General features: G+C 38.2%; 1 protein-coding gene and 1 pseudogene across 1 annotated transcript in view; one reads left to right on the top strand and one right to left on the bottom strand.

The window, feature by feature from the left end:
- HIF1A (hypoxia inducible factor 1 subunit alpha) overlaps positions 1 to 23,567 on the top strand; it is a 208,651-nt gene that overhangs the window by 136,334 nt on the left and 48,750 nt on the right. Inside the window, exon 2 of the mRNA XM_069092032.1 lies at positions 22,688 to 23,037. Coding sequence (XP_068948133.1) covers positions 23,003 to 23,037 — 35 coding nt within the window. The 5' untranslated portion in view covers positions 22,688 to 23,002. The remainder of the gene's footprint in view (positions 1 to 22,687; positions 23,038 to 23,567) is intronic.
- On the bottom strand, positions 9,616 to 23,004 carry LOC138164159 (trafficking protein particle complex subunit 2-like; annotated as a pseudogene).

The following is a 23,567-nucleotide window of genomic DNA, read 5'->3' as shown; positions in this document are numbered from 1 at the left end:
TCTCTCTCTCTCTGTCTGTCTGTCTCTGTCTGTCTGTCTGTCTCTCTCTCTCACTGAGTTGTTGTTCAGTTATTTCAGTTGTGGCCATTTCTTTGTGACCCCATTTCGGTTTTTCTTGGCAAAGATACTGGAGTGGTTTACTATTTCTTTCCCCAGCTCATTTTACAGAAGAGGTACTGAGGCAAACAGGGTTAAGTGACTTGCCCTGGGTCACACAGCTAGTAAGTGTCTGAGGTCAGATTTGAACTCAGGAAAATGAGTCTTCATGATTTCAGGTCTAACACTCTATCCACTGTGACTATCCCTAAGTTGAGTTATCTCTCCCCCAATGGGGGAGATATATGTCACTCTGTATTATCTGGTATGTATTATTCTATTTATACTTTCTCTGATTTCTGTTTTTCTATAATTTGTGCAAATGGGTTTCTTTGTTATTCCACATGTATGTGCATTGTGGAATTGGTATTTGGTAGGAAAGGGATTAAGCTTTAGATATAGAGCTTGGAGTCTCCTGTCCTCCCAGAAAAGACAAAAAGATCAGAAGTTAGATGGAATCTGATCATATCCCCTAGACAAATAATATTTAAGGGACCAGATATATATAATTCTAGCCCAGTATCCCCCTCTCTCTGAGGAGAGCACAGTGGTCTATGCTATGGCTCCAACTTGCTGCTTTTCCTCCTGAAAGAAATTAAAGTCTCCCTTGGAGGAGGATGGAAGGAGAAAAGGGCTAGAGATGTCTAATCTGCTTCCCTTTGAGTTACACTATGACAGCTCTCACTACCAGAAGGCTCTTTTCTCTCCATTTGAATCTTAAAGAACGCTAGAGAAACAGAAAGGCAGAGTTGAAAAGGGGGGCCATTTTAGGCATGTGAGACAGACGAGAAAGAATGGAGTTGGGAGATTTGAGTGTCCTTAATGAGGAATAGCAAGAAGGCCAGGGGTTGCTATGAAGGAAAATAAAGTATAACACTGGAAAGATGAGAAGGGGACAGGTTGTAAAAAGCTTTAAAAATCAAACAGATTTTAAATTTAATCTTGAAGTAATAGGGAGACACCAGAATTTATTGAGTAGAGATGTGCTATGTATTGTCAGACCCCGCTTTAGGAAGATTACTTTGACAGCTGAGTGATGGGTAAACTAAGTGAAGAGTTACTTATGGAAGAAAGACCAACCAGAAAGCTATTGCAATAATCCAGATGACTAGAGCCTATACCAGGGTAGTGACAGAATCAGAGGAGAGAAAGGGATGCACATGAAAGAGACTACAAAGGTAAAAATAATAGGAGTTTGCAACAGACTAGATATTTGTGGTGAATGTCAATAGAAAGTAGAAGATGACACCTAGCTTGTGAGCCTGGGTCACTTGTGGGTGGTGGTACTTTTGAAAGTAACAGAGAGGTTTGGAAGAGGGGAAGATTTTAGAAGAAAGACAATGAGTTCTGTTTTGAAAAAAACCCCTGAGTTTTAAGATGCTTATGGGACATCTATTGGAGATGTCTAGGAGGCAGTTAGAGATATAAGATGAGGAGTCAGGAGAGAGGCTTGGGCTTATTAAATTACTTATCTTTCCTGACCTCTCTTCAGTCTCTGACACGTTAACTACCTTCTCTTTCTGATTGTTCTTTTCTCTCGGAGAAGGTTTTCTCGAGGTTCTCCTCCTGCTTATTTGATTCCTGTTCAGTCTCCTTTGTTGGCTTATCATCCATGCCACACCCAATGATTGTATCCTAAAGCTCTTTTATGCTTTCCTAAAGTACTGGTTTTTCATCCTTCATTTTTGAAGAGGACCAATGACATCCTGGATGATGTTTTGCCTTGTGCATGAATTGGATTTAAGTGAGGCAGAGTAATACAAAGTCATCAGCCTCACTCTCTTCTCCAGAGTCATTGAAAGCCAGTGGCAGGACAAAAATCAAGATGACTGGGAATGGCCCAGAATGCAATGGATGACCTTGGTATCTTTGATGTCTGCCCAAGCTCTAAGTACTCCATAGTACCTGTTTCAGTTGCCTTCATTGGCTGTCAGAACAAATTGTTCTCATCCACCCATCCTGCTAGAGGAAGTCTTCACATGCTTGGGGTAGACATCCTTCTAATGATGGGTTTCAGATCTGTTGGTTACTGTCATCCTGGGTCAGTCTCTCTGCTAAGATGGTTTTACCAGCATGTGGCCACTGGGCATGCTACAACTTTTTTTGAGCTACAGGTGAAAGTTAGGTGACAGGTAGACAACAAAAGTGGATGAGCAGCCCTAAAAATGGATCAGCAAGCCCTAACACCAGAGGCCTAGTGCCCCCTGAACACTCCATATAATTGCAAATGCTATCTGTAAAATGGGGATAGTAAATGGGACCCATCTCTCAGGGTTGTTGTGAAGATAAAAGGAAATAATTGTAAAGTGCTTTGTTTCATTACTATAGGGATGGTCAAATGAAGTATTGCATATGAAAGCACTTAGTGACTATAAATCACTGTATGATCATGTTATTATTAGTCTGAACTCTATCACTATCTGCAACCTTAGAAAATTCACTTGCCCTATTTATGCTTCAGTTTCCTTTTATGTCAAATAAGTATAATATCTACTTGTTGCTTCTCAATGCTATTTGTAAGGGTCCTGGTGAAATACAGACTTTAAAAGCTTCTGAAAAGTTAAAAGCACTATAAATCTAGGATATTCTTACTAAAAAAGTAAACCAAAAGGCATCTGTCACTAATCAGTATAATTCCCAGCCTTACTGGGAAGCAGTTGGATGATGATGATGATGACCATGATGGTGGTGGTGGTGATGGTGATGATGATGGTGACAATAATAATAATAACTAACATTTATACAGCACTTTCTATGTGCCAGGCACTGTGCTAAGATACAAAGAAAGGTAAAAGATAGTTCCCATCCTCCAGGAGTGCAGGTAGATGGTACAGTAGACTTCAGGTACAAGGCATGGAGTCAGAAAGACTTGAGTTCAAATACGATCTTAGACACTTATTATCTGTATGACCCTGGGCAAGTAAGTCACTTAATCCTATTTGTTTCATTGATCTCATCTGTAAAATAAGTTGGAAAAGGAAATGGAAAACCACTCTAGTACCTTTTCCAAGAAAACCCCAAATGGGGTCACAAAGAGTCAGATATGACTGAAACGACTGAACAACAACAATATTCTTCAGGAGCTCACAATCTAATAGGAAAGAAAACATACAAATAAACTACATACAAAATAAATTGAAAGTATTCAACAGAGGAAAGTCCTTGTATTCAAGATGGATGAGGAAAGTCTTCCTGTAAAAGGTGGAATATTAGTTGGAACTTGAAGGAAGCCAGGGAAGCAAGGAGGCAAAAATTAGGAGAAAAAGCATTCCAGACATATGGGAAAACCAGTGAAAATGCCCCAGTCAGGAGATGAGCATCTTGTTTGAGGGAAAGCTAGGAGGCCAGTGTCCCTGAATCAAAGACTTGATGGAAATTGAGCTGCCATGAAGTTAATCACTTGTATTAGAATTGAATGAGGCAACACAGAGCTTGCGGTGAGCTCTAGAGTATTTAGTTATACTATTTGTTTTGGAAAGGCAGCATATCATAGTACAGTGGTGTCAAACTCAAATAGAAACAGGGAAGAGGGAGTGCTAAACTATAAATTATGAGCCTTGCAGGCAGCATATTGACTTAGAAAACCACATGTTAACATTGTCCCTGTTCTATTGTGCTTTTATTTATTTGCTAAATATTTCCCAATTGCATTTCATCTAGTTCAGCTGCTTAGGAAGTGTTTCACATCATATATTTGATACCTCTGGTGTAGTAAATAGAAAGTTGGACTCAGGTTTCATGTCCTGCCTCTGACACATACTGGCTGTGTGACCTTAAACGAGTCACTTATTCTCTGTACTTTAGGTCAGAAAGGTCAAACCCATAGCAGTGAGATGAACCAGATTAAAATATAATTGTGAAAGATTTAATGAAATAAATAAATAATTTTCTAAGTTGATATGTGGCTACGGAGATCCTTATGCATGGTTGGCTCACTCCTTTTCCATTTGAGCTTGATACCACTGTTCTAGGCAACTAAGATGGTAAGTGGTGGAGAAGGTACCAGCCTACACTGCTGAAAGAAATTCCTTGGATATGTGCTTATAATATTTCTAGGAGTTCTTGTGTAATTTGGTAAATAGTTCTATTACCTGTGTTATGGGAAAAGCAGTTTCTCATATTATAGATGCTTCTATGCTCTAAATGCTGCTAGGTTAAGGGTTATATTGCCAAAGGAACAAGAAAATGATGAATACAGCATTCTGATCATGTGTATGGTAATCTGAAAAATTATGAATTTTCAAGTTTGTCTTTGTTTTAAAGAAGATATTTCAATTGAGATTGTTTTGTTATCATTTATGTAATGCATAAATCAAGTTTTTATAAAAGTATGTTTGTGAAAAGTAAAAGAAAAAAAAGAAACTCCTTACCAGGAGAAATTTCCCAATATGAATGAAATTACAGATCCAGTCCCTATCTTTATTTTTATGTTCAGAGTTTCACTTTATGGGGCAGTTAAGTGATGCGGTGAATACAGCACTGGCCCTGGAGTCAGGAGAACCTGAGTTCAAATCAAGCCTGAGATACTTGACACACTTACTAGCTGTGTGACCTTGGGCAAGTCACTTAACCCCAATTGCCTCGCCTTTCCCCCTCCAAAACAACAACAACAAAGATGACAGAGTTTCACTTTATCCTCACTCCAAGTCCCTTTTTCTGTCAACATAAAAAATAGCATGAATGGGATAATTAATCTCTTTTGGTCATGGAGGATTTCCACTGAGTACTCTACTGGGCTCAAAAGGGAGACCACAGTCTACTCAGTTGCTAGACTTAGAAGACCTCACTATCATTTCTGCCCTCCCCATCTCTCCAATATTTTGAGTACTGGATTAGTGGCTGAGGTTTTTTTTTTTTTCAAATATATACATTTTTAAATATTCGAAATATTTACATGGTGGAACCTTTTCACGTTTCTATTTGTTAAGAACAGTGTTTTCAAATGTCCCCTCAAGATGAAAGAAATCTAGTAACACAGGGTCACAGTTAAGCTTTTCTAAACAGGTCAACCTGTTTTGCTCATGAGGTTGGTTTTCTTGAAAAATATCCAAATTTCCCTAGTTCAGACACAACTTCTTCACTCTGCTTGTGTGTATGTATATAATATCCCCTCAGACTAGAATGCCTAGAATTCCATTTTCACCACCCCTTCCAAAATTTTCTATTTCTGTCTGTTCAATCCTTGTCTGTCATTCAGGGCCTAGATCATGGCACTTCCTCTAAAAAGGCTTACCTGATCTTCCCAGGCAGTACTCTCTTCTTCCTCTGAACTCTGTACCTTTAGCTATCACATCTGTTCTATCAGACTTGACTTTCTATGAGCACATTGGTTGTTCTCATTATGTCTCTGTCTCATAGAACCTAGCTGAATTCCTTGCAATTAGTAGGTGTTCAAAAATATTTGCTATTATGACCTTCCCAAATTTTTTTTGAGAATTTTTAATTGTTAATTTAATTGTTCAAATTAAATCTGACATGACCAATGTCTGTTTCTTAGGCATGTACTCCTAATTTACCTACCCATGCACTCTTTTAATTTATAGATGAGGAAACTGAAGCCCAGAGGGGTTGTGACTTGCTTAAGGTTGCACAGGCAGCAAATTACAGACCTAGAATTCAAATCTAGGTCCACTGATTCCAAAGTGAGTGCTTAAAAATTAACCTAAGAACTTCAGTTTGCTTGGGAATCTTACATAATTTACATTGATCTATTCAGAGTAAAAAAAAATCTCTTTGAATTTTTGTTCCTAATTAAAGTTATTCAAAGAAATTGTTTCTAACCTGTCATTGCAAGTTCAAATATAGTATTAATCAGCTCTTTTTGAATATCTGTGATTCCTACTATGCTGCCTTCTCATACTTGAAGTTGTTATTGTTGTTGTGGGGCAGGGATGGGAGGGCTAGAGAAGGAGCGAGAATAAAGGGGATGAGCTCTCAGGTATTTTGTCAGGCAAATTTAATGCTACTGTTCCATTTGGAAGTAGCTGGAAATTTGCTTTGGGTGGGGAAGGCCATTCAACCATCTGCCAGACTGGCATTGTAGCACCCTGCTTTGAAGAGACAATATCTATAAGCTGGCCAGGGAACAGATTGTTAGTCAGGTGGTCAGTCACTAAATGCTAGTCTTTCAGGATCTGTCCTTATTTGTCACCCACAATTCTCTCTAGTCAGGTTCAACCACTTCCCTACCTTTACCTGCAAATGCTAGGTTGTTCAAGCTCTGTGTGAATCTCTGCCCTAATAGGAATGAAATAAAAAGCAGTAGGAGCAAGGAGACCTTGGTTCTGTAGCAAACTCACACTTATGTGATACTTGAAAGCTCAGCAAAGTTTTGTCTTTACAACCTTGTAAATGAGGTAGTACAAATATTAATAGGACCACTTTACAGATAAAGGAAACTAAGGTTCTAGTAAGTTAAATGACTGGTCTATATTTGCTTTTTTAGTAAATGTTACAGCCATGATTCAAACTCGGTTGTTTCCCAACTCCTGGCTGTTAAGAGGTTATTGGCAATATGTCAAAATGTCTTTCAATTTGGGCCAGAACTATCTTAAGGTCTTTATGCAGATCTTTACAAAATTGGGGAGTTAGATGTCTAAATGGTTGGTCATTTAAAGATCCTGATTGTGTTCTAATTTCTTGGACTATATGGAGACCAACTGATCTCCCTTTTTAAAGCTAGGGAGCCCAAAATGATAGATTGGAAGCAGAATATAGAAGAGTGGTGAAGAATAGAAGGGGTAACTGAATAAATTGGTATGGTTCTGTATTCACTGAAATGAATTAATTTTAAAGAGAAAAAATTACTAGGGGGGATTAGTTGTACTGATGTTAAATATATTTTTAATCATTTTTAAAAGACTAGAAGAGTGATGATATAGATGATGGTAGTGGTAAGTCACTCTGGTTCCCCCTATTCCCATCATGATACAAAATATACCTCTAAAATTATGGTCCTTGATGATAAAAATAATTCTAAAAACTTCTGTATGGTTAATAATCTTTCTTAATTTACAACTACATATTCAAAGTAAAAGTCTTTAACAATTTTTTCTTATTTAAAGTAAAGCAAAGTGATTGTTTCTAACCTGTCTTTGCAAGTTTAGATATAATGTTAATCAACCCCTTCTAAATGCCTATGATTCCCAAAGGCAAGTTCTGACAAACTTAGTTTTAGAAACCTACAGAGTGTTTCCAATATAAGAGCAAAAAAAATGAATGTTTCTGCATCACCCAGAGAAACTCAAAGGTAAAAAATTTTCCACCAAAAATATTTAGACAACATAAATTATTTGCTGTTTTAGTGTAAGAGTTAAGCCTAATGGAAAGAAAAAAGTGTAGGCTAATTATTCAATAATGTCAACATCCCTCATTTATTTGTGCATTAATTACCTTAATTCAGGTTTTACAATGATTAAAAAAAGAATTGTTTTCAAATTTCTCTACAATATTGAAAAGTCAATTTGTAGAGTAAATGATTTTTTAAAGGAAACATATTTTCAATTTCTTTACTTGTCATTTTTCATACTTGGGTAGTGGTTTCCCTAACTGAAATGAGTTCTTTTCGTATAGAAAGGTTCTTTCTTTCCTTAATTGAAAAAAAGATCATAGCAATCTAAGCACCTTAGTCCTAAAGTTTGTCTTGTACTTCCTCTAACCTGCCTGCCAGAAGCTGATTACTAGTTTTATAACATTTAAAAATATATATCCTTGAAGCAATTATCTTGTTACAGGGAAAACTGGATAGAGATACAACCAACTTCTTCTGGAAGCTGCCTTGTAATTAGGACACAATGTGACAGAAGCCTATGCTTTGAATAGAACTTCAGTAGATGAGAATGGAGAGTGTGGGTTTTAGTTGGTCTTTCACCTTCAGGGGTAAATAAATAACTCTGCCTGGGCTATGGACCCACTGGAGTTTTGATTGGGTTGTTTGGGGGTGTATCATATACATTTCCTGCTCTTACTGTCTATCTCAGCTCAAAAGGATTGTCAGAGAAGAATTGTCTAAATCTCTCAGGCACGGCATCCCTCTGGAATATAGAAAAAGTTGTAAGTAGTGAGGCACAGGAGACAGAGAGTTGGTTTTTGAGCCAAGAAGTCCTCAGTTCAATACTCCTCTCTGACACACAGTGGCCATGTGATCTTAGGCATGTAACTTAATCTACCTGTGCTCTATCTAGTTGGGAGAAGAGGTGTGTGTGCCGGGACCAGCTCCAACAAGCTTGACAATTATTAAATTTTCAGTGTGAATATGTATACTTTTGAAATTGATCTCTTGTTTTGTTGATTGTCTAGACTTAAGAAAGCTATAGAGAAAATATTAATAATACAGGTTAAACTTAAAAGTGTGTTGTGTGTACAGTATATCCCCACCCCCAGGAGATCTGATTGTTAAATATTTACTAGCACTCTCCTGGTTCTAACCAAACAGACTGTAAATTGTAGAGAAGGTGCCATCCTACATTGGTAGAGAGAATTTCCTCATCTGTGAGTTTCCTCTACAAATGAAGCCATGTATTTGTTAATGTTTTTTATCTTCCATTTTTAAATGAAACTTGAAAGTTCCCTTTTGTTATATTGAATTCAATAACACTTTTCTAGACATTTGAAGGTTTTTAGGAACTATTTAATTGTGATCATGTCATCTGTTTACAAACAAAACACATAATTTACAGAAAAAAAATTCTATACTTTCTGCATTGCAAAACCTCCAGGCAGCTTTACTACTTATAGTCTATATGATTACCATCAAACTGCCAAACTTTAACTTAGTTCAGGTTATTATTGAAAGCTAAAACATGCAAATAACTCATGAAACTAATTTATCAAGAGGAAATTCAGCTTTCATTCTTGTTCCTCTTCTTGAGGAAAGAAAACATCCTCAAGATTCAAATACATAACAAAGAGAAAAGATTATGTAAAGGTATATATACTGTTTACATACTCATTTCATTTATAGGTACAGTCTTATATGCATGCTCTAAGTTTTCTGTCTTTTTGGTACTATTATCACATTTGATTCTTGATGGTCTCTTTTGTACTTAGTACAAAATTTGACAAAAAAAAATCTTTTCTTTAGTACTATGAATATTGCCTACAGTTATAAATTTTAAAATCCAGTGTATGCTGTAAATTTTATTTCCTATTGTGAACCAACTTTTATATTTTATTTTAAGATCTATTAACCAAATCAACAGTATGGCAATTGCCTAATTTAAAGTTTAATTAAGATTATATTAGACTAGTCAAAATAGAATCTTCTAAACCTTTTTAAAGCAAAAATAACTGTCAAAACACTTCATATAGCATCCTTCATAAATACAGTATTTTTCAAAAGTATAAGGCATTTTGGTTGGATCATCTGCAACAATGACAACAAAAGGTGCCCTATTATCTTTCTAACTCGAAAGGAGGTTAATTTACAGAGGCTTAGAAAACCAAGACTAGACACAGTGAACTTGATTGATTACTCACAATGCATACTATGACATCACATATTTAAAAAGTTTCCTCTATTCAGCTTAGGAGGTGTTTCTGAGAAACTGAACTTTTCTGTCAAATGCACTTGATTGAATGGGTGAATTTGGTTCAGAAAAATGAAGTCATTGCAAACTTTATATATAAATCATAGATATCACTAAAGAAGTTATTTATTCCATCTTCTTGTCTCACATAAAAAAACATAAGACATACCTTATGGCCTGCAGTAACAAAAGCAGAAATAAACCACTCATTGAATTCATCCACAGTTTTCAGGGACATAATTGTTAGACTGCCACATATTTCACCTGCTAGGTTGAGGGATGCATGAGCTATGAACTAGTTCAGATGATCATCATCATTCTTAGATTCCACTTTTCCAGCAGGTAAAAATTGCCCTTCAAAAACTGGATTATTGTGATGGCCTACAATGACAAAGTAGAGGCTTCCAGACGTTGTCTCCCATGGTCCTATGGGCAAGATGGGGCACCTGTATTGACCACAAAAGCAATCCTCCTGACTTAGACAGTCAGGCTCCAACTAGAACCTCTACAACAGTGGTTCTCCTTATGTTTCATTTTTATGAAAATAAAATGAATGCAAGCTGGTTGAACTGGATTTCCAATTTGTTAGCTCATTATAATGCAGACATTTAAATTCTCCATGGCTAATGGCCTTCACAAAAAGACAAGGAGACTGACATGCCTGGATTTGCTCAAACCCAGGAGAGAATTCAGTAATTCCCCATTAGCTCTTTCTATCTTTTAACCTGCTTAGAGAACTAATTTTGTATGTCTAGCAATGGTGCATAGGGAAGGAGGTGGTGGTATAGGGTAGTGTTTTATGATGCTAGTTATTCCCTCTTGGCTGGCCCCTACCCTAATGTGGGCAACAATATTCTTTCCCAGACCCTTCCTTCAGGGGTGACTTTTTCTCTAGTCACTTCTCTTATTTCTGTCTCTCAGCTATGACTTAGTCTTTTGTTTAAGCCCCACTCCCTAAAAGGGAAAGAGACAATGAAAGAAAGAGATGTCCCATGAAGCCACCTCAAAAATGCCAGCTCTCAGTTCAGTCACAAACCTCCCCAAACCAGAATCTTCTAAGGATCATGTTGTGTAATATCATAGTAACACAGGTCCATATTTGTCCCCTGATTTGGGAAGTTATAGAAATCTGAATCCATAAGGTTTTCTAAATAGCTCTTGGCCCCCGTTATGAAAGGAAAGAGTCCAGAAATTATTTTTTTAATTTAATTTTTTTTTATTTTTTGGAGGGAGGAGGGCAGGGCAATTGGGGTTAAGTGACTTGACCAAGGTCACATGGCTAGTAAGTATTTCAAGTGTCTGAGGCCAGATTTGAGCTCAGGTCCTCCTGACTCCAGGGCTGGTGCTCTATTCACTGCACCACCTAGCCGCCCCAATTATTTATTTTTTTAATCTCTCTTGGCACAAAAATATACTCAAAGTTCAGCAATTCAATGGCTCATCAATTACTTTATCTTAGAGAGTCAATGGAATAAAAAGCAATGGAACAAACTTTAAAGAAACAGGGATCAGAAAATAAGTGCATTTCTCTTCTGACTGGGAATGAAATAAAGGACAGAACTGTATGAATTCATTAGTTCTGTTCTCTGCAGAATCAAGTGACAGTCACTCTATTTGTTCAATGTACCTTTTGAACACTGCCACTGGCTTTGTCTTAATACTTCAACTTTTGCTTCCCTTCTCTCTGTGGCAATGGCAACAGGGGCAGCTGTGGCATGAGAGCAGTTTCGTGACTCAAGGTTCCCCATTCTGCTTGTCCAACTCATATAGTCACTCCATCTGATGTTATTACCTTCAGGTATCATCCTTGCTTCTCTCTGGAGCTCCTTTTGTAAGACTTCTCCTCCTTCCTTTAGGATGAGATTGAGCCTAACCTTTCAATGATGGTCTTACAATTCTTAAAATTCTTCAGGAGCTCAAGTAGGTAAAGGTTGGGAGAAGTTCTGTCCTCCAGAGCATGTGCCACTTTTATGGATCCACAATATTCTTGAGTGTCACCCCCTGACTAGATTAAAATGCAGTTCCTATCTGGTTTTAATGTGCTGATACATTAATAAAAAAAAAGAAACATATAAACATGTGTAGTTTTCTAAGTTAATATGATAACCCTCAGGTATCCTTATGTATAGTTTAGTGGCCACCATTTCTATTTAAGTCCGGCACCTCTACTTCAGAGTTCATGTCTCTGCCAATACTCTATAACATCTTCACTTTTGTCTATTCTTGTTTATAAATATTGATATTATATTGAATAAGGCTAAGGAATCTCTGGTTAACAGAAATTCTTAAATAAGGAAAATAATTCATTTTTGACCATGTGGTAAAAACTATGAATTTGAACTAATTGAGGAAGGGAAAAAGTAATTGCTGTCTCAGGAAAGGTCCAAATTGGGGGGGGGGGGTTTCTATCTTGATTAATGAAATTTGTTAAATATACAGACTCTTAAAAGCAAACAAAAGAATGAAATCTATATCAAATCTGTTTTAAATTTTTCAAAGATGAATTTTTCTAGTTTTATACATTGAAAATTTTTTTATTTCTTTAACATTTTCAGTTGGTGTCAGGGACATTTTACTGTTAGTCTCCTCATGATAAAGTGGGCAGAAATGAGGGAATTACTTTTGTTTCTGTTATTACCAGTGCTTTGCACTGAGTAGGAGCTTGATAAATGGTTGCCCAAAAGTGAAGAGCAGGTGAAATTTAGTTTATACTGCTACTTGTTATCATGTATAGGAAAAGGTTTGATTCAGTTAGATTGTAATAAAACTGCAATGTTTAATATTTACAATTTTTATAATATAATATTTAAACTAAAGTTTTACTGGCACTGCAACTATAATTCTCATGCCACCACTTTCATAATTCTCACACCACCTCATCCTGATTTCTGGGTCAAGAGAAGGCTGATATCAATATCTTGTTCAGTCATTTTTTCAGTCATGTCTGACTCTTCATGAGCCCATTTGGGATTTTCTTGGCAAAGATAATGGAGTAGTTTACCATTTCCTTCTCCAGCTCATTTTACACATGCGGAAACTGAGGCAAACTGACTTACCCAGGGTCATACTGCCAGTAAGTGTCTGAGGTCAGATTTGAATTCAGGAAGATGAGTCTTCCTGACCTCAGGTCCAACAATCTACTGCACCACCTAGCTATACTTGATATCAATACCTACATCTGGTCATATGCTGGATAATATTTTGGATGGGAATTGGTCTGGGCCATAAATGTTATTTAACAAGGTCTAAATTAGAAAGATTTTACTGGACTTTGCATCTCCTCTCCCATTAAACCATGTCTTAGTTTCTTTATAAAATAAAGAGATTGGTCTAGAATCTTGATTCTAGATGATCCCTTTAGATGATCCCCCAACAAGCTCTCTATGCTGTGATCCTAAACCTTTTTGTAGAATTACTGACAAGAAGCCTAATAAAGGACAGGATACCTTCTCTTCTAGTGGAGAGAGAGTTAATAATATGTCTCAAATATCTAGTTGCATCTTGTATGCTTCTATCTTAGCTGTTTAACAAGTCTAACACTCAAAACCCCATAATGAATATAGAGGATCATGGGCAGATTTTAGGGGCAGCTGGCAAAAAGGAGAGGCAGATGGCCATTGAAACCCTCACAGGAACAAGAAACAATTGGGGTGTAGTGGAAGAGCCCTGAATTGGGAGGTGGCTTCTAGTCATAGACCATAGTCCCTGCTTTGCCACTAACAAGTCAGATAATCTTGTGCAAATCACAAAGCTTCTCTGGCAATTACAGTAAGGAAACATGAAAATTGCATCAATAAAAGTGACCTAAATTTTTGATATGTTGTTTCTGCTGACTAGATAAAAGAGCCCAAAGGAATGAAATCTGCTTTCTAAGTACTTATTCTTTCCCACTTCTATTCTTTCCTTCCCAGGCATTTGCTGATATGACTTCATCACAATTGGCACTAGCTGCCCAGCACTTAGAACACAGATACCCTATTAATGTTTAATAATATAATAATAATAGCAACTTTGTCCTATAAATCATGAAGAGAGAAGCAGTTTCTTTTCTAAATATCCTGCTTTTAAAGTTAAGGCTGACAGACAGCAAGAGGAATGTTTAAATTTTTTTAAAATTTTTTATATTCTGTCAAATATGTAATTCACTTCACATTATTGACATTTCTCCTCTTAACTAGATTATATTTCTGCACCCTGCTCCCCTGCCCTCTAATTATATAATTAGAATATATTTGTATTTATATTATATATATAATTAGAATAAATAATAACCTCTTAGAACCCTTAACTTCCTTCAAGGCTGAACTCAGACATCACTTTGCTCTATTTGAAGCCTTACCTGATCATGCCAGCTAACATGCTCTTTCATTTTAAATTATCTTCATTTCATTTATCTATGTGCATGTTATACACCTCAATAGAATCTTAAACCCCTTGAGGGCAGGAGATGTTTTTGGTTCTGTCTATGTATTCCCATTTATAGCACAGTGTACATGGTAGGCATTTAACAAATGTTTTTTGAATCAAAGTTCAATTATCTATAACTTTAGAGTGTAAGATCTCAGTGAGCAGAAATTTATACCAAAATGGCATTTATAACAAGATGCTATGTTACTATCAGGCTGTTTCTATTTTCATTTCTAATTCTAGAGATGTGGTAATTTAAAAATTAATTGTATAAGAGAAAATATGATCATTTTAATAATATATAATAATTAATATTTACTAATGATAAGTACATCATTTATTATACTTAAATCATGAAGGAAAATAAGCATCTGTGTTAAGTATTGTGGAGATTTTTTTCTCTTATTTCCTATACTTTCCTGCCTCCTTCCTAGAAATGGAGAAACTCATGGAGTTTGGGGCTTTGAAAATCTTCCAAACAATTTAGGGTTTTTTTTTATCTTATATTTTATTAATTTATTTGTTTGCTGTTAGTTTACAAGATTCAATTCCACAATTCCTTGAGTTTCACATTCTGTCCCCCTCCCTTTCCTCCTCCCCCCCCCACATGGCAGCATACAGTCAAGTATAGGATCTGTAAATACTTTCACATTAGACATTAGTCAGGTTATAAAGACAGATTATATCAGATAGAATGAAAAATGATAAAGAGGAAATAAAACCAAACAAGAAAAGGAAAAAGAACAGGCAGTTTGCTTCAATCTGGAAACAAACTCAGTTCTTTCTCTGGATGTAGACATCTCTCCCCATCATGGGTCTTTTGGGATTGACTTATATCACTGCATTGCTGAGAACAGTCCGGTCTATCAAAGTGGGTCATCACACATACATTGTGTCTGTAATGGTGTACAAATGTCTCCTGGTTCTACTCTTCTCACTCAGCATCTCCAGGTAAATATGAAGTCCATCTGCTCCTTGTTTCTTATAGCACAATAGTATTCCATAACATGCATATACTATAACTGGTTCAGCCATTCCCCAATTGATGGGCACCCCCTTAATTTCCAATTCTTTGCCACCACAAAAAGAGCTGCTATAAACATTTTTGTACATATGGGTCTTTCTCCCATTTCTATGATCACTTTGGGATATAACCCTAGAAGTGGTATTGCTGGGTCAAAGGGTATGAAATTATTTATAGCCCTTTGGGCATAATTCCAGATTGCTCTCCAGAAAGATTGGATCAGTTCACAACTCTACCAGCAATGCATTAGTGTTCCAATTTGCCCACATCCTCTCCAGCATTTGTCATTTTCCTGTTTTGTCATCTTAGCCAATCTGACTGGTGAGGTGTGGTACCTCAGAGTGGTTTTGATTTGCATTTCTCTAATCAATAGTGACTTAGAGCATTTCTTCATGTGCTTATAGATATCTTTAATTTCTTTCTCTGAAAACTGCCTGTTCATATCCTTTGATCATTTATCAGTTGGGGAATGACTTTTATTCTTATAAATTTGACTCAATTCTCTGTATATTTTAGAAATGAGTCCTTTATCAGAGACATAGGTTGTAAAAATTCTTTCCCAATTTCCCACCTCGCTCTTAATCTTGGTAATATTGGCTATGTTTGTACAGAAGCTTTTCAATTTAATGTAATAAAAATTATCCATTTTGCATTTTATAATGCTCTCTAATTCTTGTTTAGTCATTAAGTCTTTCCTTCTCCAGAAATCTGACAGGTAAACTATTCCTTGCTTTCCAAGATTGCTTACAGTATCAATTTTTATACCTAGATCATTCACCCATTTAGACTTGATTTTGGTATATGATGTTAGATAATGGTCTATGCCCAGTTTCTGCCATACTATATTCCAGTTTTCCCAGCAGTTTTTGTCAAATAGTGAGTTCTTATCCCAAAAATTAGGGTCTTGGGGTTTATCAAACAATAGATTACTATAGTCATTGACTGCTGAATCTCATGTGCCTAATCTATTCCATTGATCCACTCCTCTATTCCTCAGCCAGTACCAAGGAATTTTGATGACTGCTGCCTTATAATAAAGATTGAAATCTGGTATAGCTAGTCCACCTTCCCTAGCACTTCTTTTCATTAACTCCCTTGATATTCTGGACCATTTATTGTTCCAAATGAATTTTGTTACTATTTTTTCTAGCTCTATAAAGTAGTTTTTTGGTAAATTAATTGGTATGGTACTAAATATATAATTTAATTTTGGTAAAATTGTCATTTTTATTACATTAGCTCTACCCAGCCATGAGCAATTGATATTTTTCCAATTAGTTAGATCTGACTTTATTTGTGTGAAAAGTGTTTTGTAGTTGTGATCATATAGGTCCTGGGTTTTTATGCCCTAAAACATGGTCAATTTTTGAGTATGTGCCATGAACGGCTGAGAAGAAAGTATATTCCTTTTTATCCCCATTCAGTTTTCTCCAGAGATCTATCATACCTATCCTCTCTAAAATTCTGTTCACCTCCTTAACTTCTTTCTTGTTTATTTTGAGGTTGGATTTATCAAGTTCAGAGAGAGGGAGATTAAGGTCTCCCACTAGCATAGTTTTGCTATCTATTTCTTCCTCTAATTCCTTTACTTTCTCCTCTAGGAACTTGGATGCTATACCACTTGGTGCATATACGTTAAGTAATGATATTGCTTCATTCTCAATGGTGCCTTTTAGCAGGATATAGTTTCCTTCCTTATCTCTTTTAATTAGATCAATTTTTGCTTTTGCTTTATCTGAGATAAGGATTGCTACCCCTGCTTTATTTACTTTAGCTGAGGCATGATATATTTTACTCCAGGCTTTTACCTTTACCCTGTGTGTTTCCCTCTGTTTAAGATGTGTTTCTTGTAAACAGCATGTTGTAAGATTGTGATTTTTAATCCATTCTGCTATCCGTGTCCATTTTATGGGAGAGTTCATTCCATTCACATTTACAGTTATGATTATTATCTGTTTCTTTCCCTCCATCCTATTCCCTCCCCTGTTAATGCTTATATTTTTTCTCCCCTACTCCCTTCCCCTCCTTAATAGTTTTCCTTTTGACCATTGCTTCCCTCAGTATTCCCTTATCAGCCCCCCTCCCTTTTCCTCCTCTTACCCCTTACTTCTTCCCTCCCTACTAACCACCCCCCCTTTCATAGCCCTTTCCCCCTCCTACTGCCTGTAGGTTATTTTTATACTTAATGAAGTATGTTAATTCTTCTTCGCACCAAGAGTGACAGGAACAATTCTCATGTGAAGCTCCTCTCCCTCCCCTCTTTCCCTCTAATATGATATGTTTTACATCTCTTCTCCATAGAGTCCTATGCTTAACTGGTTGTTATTCCCTCCTTGCACCAGAACTAACTGGGGAAAAGCTCATATGATACTCATCTCCCTGCCTTCTTTTCCTTTGCTATATTGTTTTTATGCCTCTTTGTGTGTCATAATTTATCCTTTTCCACTTCATTCATTCCTCTTCTTCATTGCTGTCCCTTTGTAGCCCTTAATAAAATTTTTTTAAATCGTCATTTTGTGTATTTTATACTCATACCCTCTACTTGTCTATAAACAGTTTGCTCTTGTTAAATAACAGGGTGTGTGTGTGTGTGTGTGTGTGTGTGTGTGTGTGTGTGTGTTTTCCTTGTTTACCTTTCTATGTCACTCTTGCATCTAGTAATTGGAAGTTGAATTTTCCATTGAGCTCCGGCTTTTTCATCAGGAAGGTCTGGAACTCTGTTATATCGTTGAATGACCGTCTCTTCGCCTGGAAGAATATGCTCAATCTCACTGGGTAGATGATCCTTGGTTGTAACCCTAGCTCTTTTGCCTTCTGGAAAATTGAATTCCACTGCCTCTGATCTTTCAATGTAGAGGCTGCCAAATCCTGTGTGGTCCTCACTGTGGTTCCTCAATATTTGAATTGTTTCTTTCTGGCCATTTGAAGTATTTTCTCTTTTACCTGGTAGTTCTTGAGTTTGGCCACAACATTTCCAGGACTTTTCAGTTTGAGATCTCAGGTTCTAGTATCTCAGTGAAATTTTCCTTAATGAGCTCTTGGACAATGTTGTCCAGGCTCATTTTTTCATCATGATTTTCTGGTAGGTCTATGATTCTCAGATTATCTCTCCTGGATCTGTTTTCCAGGTCCGTTATTTTTCCATTGAGATATTTTGCCTCTTTTTCTAATTTTTCATTCTTGTTTTGTTTGACTAATTCTTTGTTCCTCATAGAGTTATTTGTTTCAATTTGGTTGATTCTAGTTTTTAGCAAATCATTTTCCTCGGTTAGTTTTTGGAGCTCCTTTTCCATATCATACACTTTTCTTCTTAAGGAGCTGTTTTCTTCATTATAATGTTTTTCTAATTCTGCAATTTTGATTTTAAAAGAATTGTTCATTTTGTCTTCTATCTCTCTCCTTTGGCTTTCAAAGTTCCTTTTGAGCTCATCTCAGAGAGCTTTCTGTGCTTGAGACCTGTTCCCGGTTGATGTTTCAGCCGTGGGTGTGGAGTCCACGTTGTCTCTTTTTGAGTTTGGTTCCTCTCTCTGAGGATAGTAGGAGTCCAGAGTCTTTGTAGTCTGCTTTCTACCCATTTTGAGGCAGGGCCCTAGCCAAGCCCTTCGTCTATGGTTCCCAAGCCTTTACTGTTGAGGGTTTTGCCCTGGGGCAATAGTTACTATGTTTTCAGGGTTAGAGCAGGGAATTAGAACAGGCAGGGTTCACTCTGTCATCCTGGTCCTTGGAGGTCCTGATAAGGGCTTTTTTAAAATTATTATTTATGGGCTATGGTGTGGTAGTCCCAGGAGTATTTGCTGTCCCAGACAGGGGCCCTGCATTTGGTTCTTACCTTCCTCTTTCCAGTCCCAGCCCTTTGGTGAAAGGCCTGGTAGTGGCCCTTGTGGTTGGTGGGACAACTTGCCCCCCAAGTTGATCAGGCCTCCTCCCAGCCTGCCTCTGCCTGCCGAGCCTTCCCGGCCTGCCTCCAACTATTTAGGTTTTGACAAAGCCTCAAAATATCTCTCTCCCTTTCAGTTTTTCCAGCTGGTAGGTATTTGCAGGGAAATTTCATTAAAGACCATTACTTCAGCCCATTGCACATAGTAGATACTCATTAAATATTTTGTTGAATTTGGATTGAATTTTTTAATTAAATGGAAATATGAGCTATCCTAAGGAAGAAAACCACAGTACTAAATTAAAGCTTTGGTTTAGTATGAAATGGTGATAATTTGTTGTTGAAGGAGTATGAGCTATTTCTCTAATGAGCATCATTTAGAATTCAGAAAAGTGTTGCTATATCAAGTCCACTCATATTCCACAGCCTGACAAATATATTTATTTCCCAGACAGATCCTTTTTATTTTCATACTTTCCTTAAATTTCCCACTTAAATTCTATGCTTTTTTAAAAAGATTACATCGTCTTTTGTTGTTGCTGAGAACAACAAAACCTGGAAGCAATATTGTCAGTTATTGTTTATTAGCCATGGTAGCTTCTTAAATATTGTAACCCTTTGTAATAAGATAAATTTCATGAGGTTCATACTTTTTTAAAGGAGTTAGATGTTTCTTATTTTCTGGTAACAATATAGACTTCAGGTTCTACCTTGTGTACTTCTGAGTCACCGCCCAACCTTTATTATTATAAAAGCCATGGGCTAAATAGTCACTTATAAGTAATTCCAAAGTTTATTTAGAAGTATTGCTAATGAGAGTTAGAGCGAATCTTGGATACTTACAGAAGTTAGCAAAAGTGGTTAGATGGTATTTTTAGAACCTATATTGGATTGCATGCCGCCATGGGGGGGGGGGAAGGGAAGGGAGGAGGAGAAAATTTGGAACTCAAGGGATTTGGAACTGAATGTTGCAAACTAAAAGTAAATAAATACTTTTTTTTTAAGTGGTTAGATGGGACGGCCACATAGCACACAGAGTAAGAGCACTGGCTCCAGTGTTGGGATGACCTGGAGATCGAATCCCGGGCTCAGACACTTAGCACCCACCCAGAAACACCTGACTGTGTAACCTTGAGCAAGTTACTTAACCCCAATTGCTTTAAAAAAAAAAAAGTGGTTAGATGAGACCTATGCTTCTGAATTAGTGATCCAATTTAACAGAGTTATATGTGATTGAGGAAAAATAATTCTACATTTCATTCCAGGGAATAAGTCTTCTTAGTTGCTTTTAAAATATTTTTTTTAATGTCTCTTCCAATGAAAAATTGAATTTGGGGGCACTTTTAGGACTTTCAAAGTTTTGCCTTCTGTTGATTGAATTGCTAGAAGGTTTTTGGTTCCATTTTAGGTAAAAATTAGAAAGCCACTGTTGATAGTTCTTAAGAATGACATGTGGATTTGCTATTATAAAAAATGGTTTCATTCTGAAATGGTTAAGTGACAGGTTGTATGTCTAGTCACTCACTGGCTACAGAGGATGAATGGTATGTGTAAGCAGTACATGTGGTAAACATGGAAGGGACCAGGGATCCTTCCACCAGATAACACAATCAGCTTAAGAACAATAAGGATCCAAAAGCAACCACATGATATCACTCTAGGTTACTGAATTGGCTAATTTGATTAGAGACCCTAGTTATTGTTAGCTAAGGAACAAATGACTGCTTTAAATAAAGAGGAATGTGTATCAATGTGTAAAGTTACCAATATTATCCTTTTACCATTTTGCAAGATGTACACTGTCTAGCTTTTAGACACCTTCTTAGGTCTATACAATTGTTCAAAAATAAGAGATAATAAATTGGAACTTGATCTAGTAGAGAAAAAAATCCACCCTTAAAGGTTAATCTTCAACCTCTCCTTATTCTAATTAAGCTATCAACGCAGATCTAGCCCTGCTTTGATACTTTGATATATATATATATATATATATATATATATATATATATATATATATATATGTTACCTGATCTCAATTGCATGTTTTCTCCTTTAGACATTTATTTTTATGTACCTCTGAGGGTGAGACATTGTAATTTCCATATTTGTATTTCCCACCCCCATTGTTGTAATAATATGGCTGATGGGTGACAAAGAAAAACATTGTATAATTTAAGGATGCACATTCAGAACATGTTTATTGATTTAGGAGAAAAAAAGTGTACCTGTGATAGATGAAAAAGAATAGCACTGAAACATGATTTCAAAAAGAGATCACAAAATGTCAGAACTGGAAGGGACCTTACAGGATTCTGTACTCCAACATGTTGCTGATAAGGAAACTGAGGCAAGTGTTTGCTAATCTATGAGCAGAACACATTACATACAATTTTCTTTCCACACCATTGATTAGGTATGTTTTCTACCTTTTGTTGTTGTTGTGACCATTAAAGCACAGGGATTGATATACTAAGTAGCATCCAAGGTACCTTAGCAAATGAGAATTAGTGACTAAGGCAATGTTATGTTGATTTTTGGTTTAGTGGAACTCTGCTGGTTCTAAGGGAGGGCACATAAAAGTGCTTAAGAAATGTATTTTGGTCGAATGATTAGAGTAGACTTTACAGCTTTCCGACTTCTATCTGAATCGAATTGTAAGCAATCAAGTCTAAACCAATAGGAAGAAGGGTGGGGGAATCTTGCCCAATCTCATAACTCAACTAAGATTCTCCCTCAAGGGAGGAAAGAAACAAAAAATATTTTTAGGGTACCAACCATAGTTAATTCTTCTTTCCTGCAACATTCAAGCTCCTTATCATTTTCTCCTTATTAAAACAGAAAGCTTACATAAAGCAGTTTTTACATGCATAAAAAGAAAATCTTGTTCATTCTTAGTGTAACTTTGTACTGTTTTCCTCTGCGATTTTGCCTAAGATTTTTCCCCCTCTGACATTGTAACAAATCGCTTCATCCTAACATTTGGGTTTAAGGAGACAGTTCCATTGTATTCTATGCCAAGTACAGGGTTATGGTGCTAGCTGTTTCATGGATTAGCAAAAGGGACTAAGCCTACACCTGCAGGAAACCGTAATAATGCATTTTTAAAAACAACTGGGAAAATAGCACTCTTAGCCGCAGCACATGACAAGGCCGCTTTTAAGCAAGGGAGCGTGGAGAAAGGGACAAGAGCCATATGATACACGACGGAAGAATGTCGCAATGGGAAATGCAATGACGGCCTAGCACCCGACGCCTGACATAATTTTCAGCAGCCCGGGCTCGGGAAATACCGCCCTTAGCAGCAAGCAAGTAAGCAAGACAGACAGACAGAAAGAAAAGGGGAAAAAAGAAAAGGAAAGGAAAGAAGTGGCGAGGCCGAACGCCGCAGCCACTCCAGCTCTTTCTCTCCCCCCTCTTCCCACCGCTCCACCGGCTGCACCAGAGAGCCGAGCCTGAGCACATCTCAGCTGTGCCTACAGCTGACCGGAACAGGGAGGATTGGGGCGGGGATAAGCCAGCTCAGGAGCTTCCCATTGGTGCTTGTGGAACCGGCCTCCCCCTCAGGTGAGGCGTGTATGCGCCTGCGCGTTCCTCGGGCTTTCCCCCCCTTTTTTCCCTTCCTTCTTTTTACTCTTCCCCCAGCCACTCCTCCTCACTGGCGCGCGCGCACGCTGGCGGCCTTGCTCCCCGCCCGACACCCCCCCATCCCCGCAGCCTCGCGTCCTTCCTCAGCCTCCTCCTCCCAAGCCCTCAGAGCTGCCTCTGTGGAAAGAGCAGGGAAGGAGAGAATCGGCCCTGGTGCGCGCCGGGCCAGGCCGCGCCGACAGAGAGAGCGAGACTCGAACCCCCGGGATTTTCTGAACGCTCCCTTCCTCCGGAACGTTCTGGGTTCCTTTTGATTGGAGGGGCGAGGTGGTGGTGGAGTCGGGGACCGCGTGTGTCCTTCCCCCTTTTAACCGCCGCCTCGGGAATCGCCTCTCGTCCCCTTCACCCCCCTCCGTTCTCTCTCCCTTTTGCCTCGTGTGGGAGAAGCCCGGCCGAGTGAGCGCCTGGTGGCGGGGGCGCTTAGCCATGGAGGGCGCCGAGGGTGCGAGCGACAAGAAGAAGTAAGTAAAGGCGGGTCTCACGGCCCGGCGCCCCTAAAGCCCAGCACGCGCAGCCAGGGAGGGGGGAGGGGCTCTTCTGTTCATTCTCCCTACCCCCCCTTCCTCACTCAAGCCCCCCCCTACTGTCCACGTCGCCATCTTGGTGTGGGGGGTTGGAGAGCCCTTGCAAGTGGGAGTCCTGGACGACTTCGCCCCCGGCAGCCACCGCGCGGGCGCGTCCCTCCCCCGCGACCCCAGCCCGAAAGTCCAGCCGCGGAAGAGCGAGCTGCCTCCTCCTCCTCCCTCCTCCGCTTACTCCCCCTCGGTTCTATGGAAACCCCCTGCAGTTTTCTCCCGGGCCTTAGATTGCGCCCCGTGGTGGTTAGTGGCCCTGTGCTCGCGCCCCGCCAGACCTCGCGTGAACGAGACAATTGCCGAGGGCTTTTTGTTGTTTATTTTTTAGGACCCCCCACTTAGTAGTTGTCATTTCTCAGTTTTATTTTTTCCTGTCAGATTGGTGGTGCCCAGCTGGCGTTGATCAAGCGCAGGGT

This window comes from Petaurus breviceps, unplaced genomic scaffold (genome assembly GCF_028583685.1).
Source record: "Petaurus breviceps papuanus isolate PSGF00001 unplaced genomic scaffold, PetGlider_PUasm1.0 189, whole genome shotgun sequence".
Lineage (NCBI taxonomy): Eukaryota > Metazoa > Chordata > Mammalia > Diprotodontia > Petauridae > Petaurus > Petaurus breviceps.
Note: the sequence above shows the minus strand (reverse complement) of the source record. Positions and strands in the feature narration are given on the sequence as shown.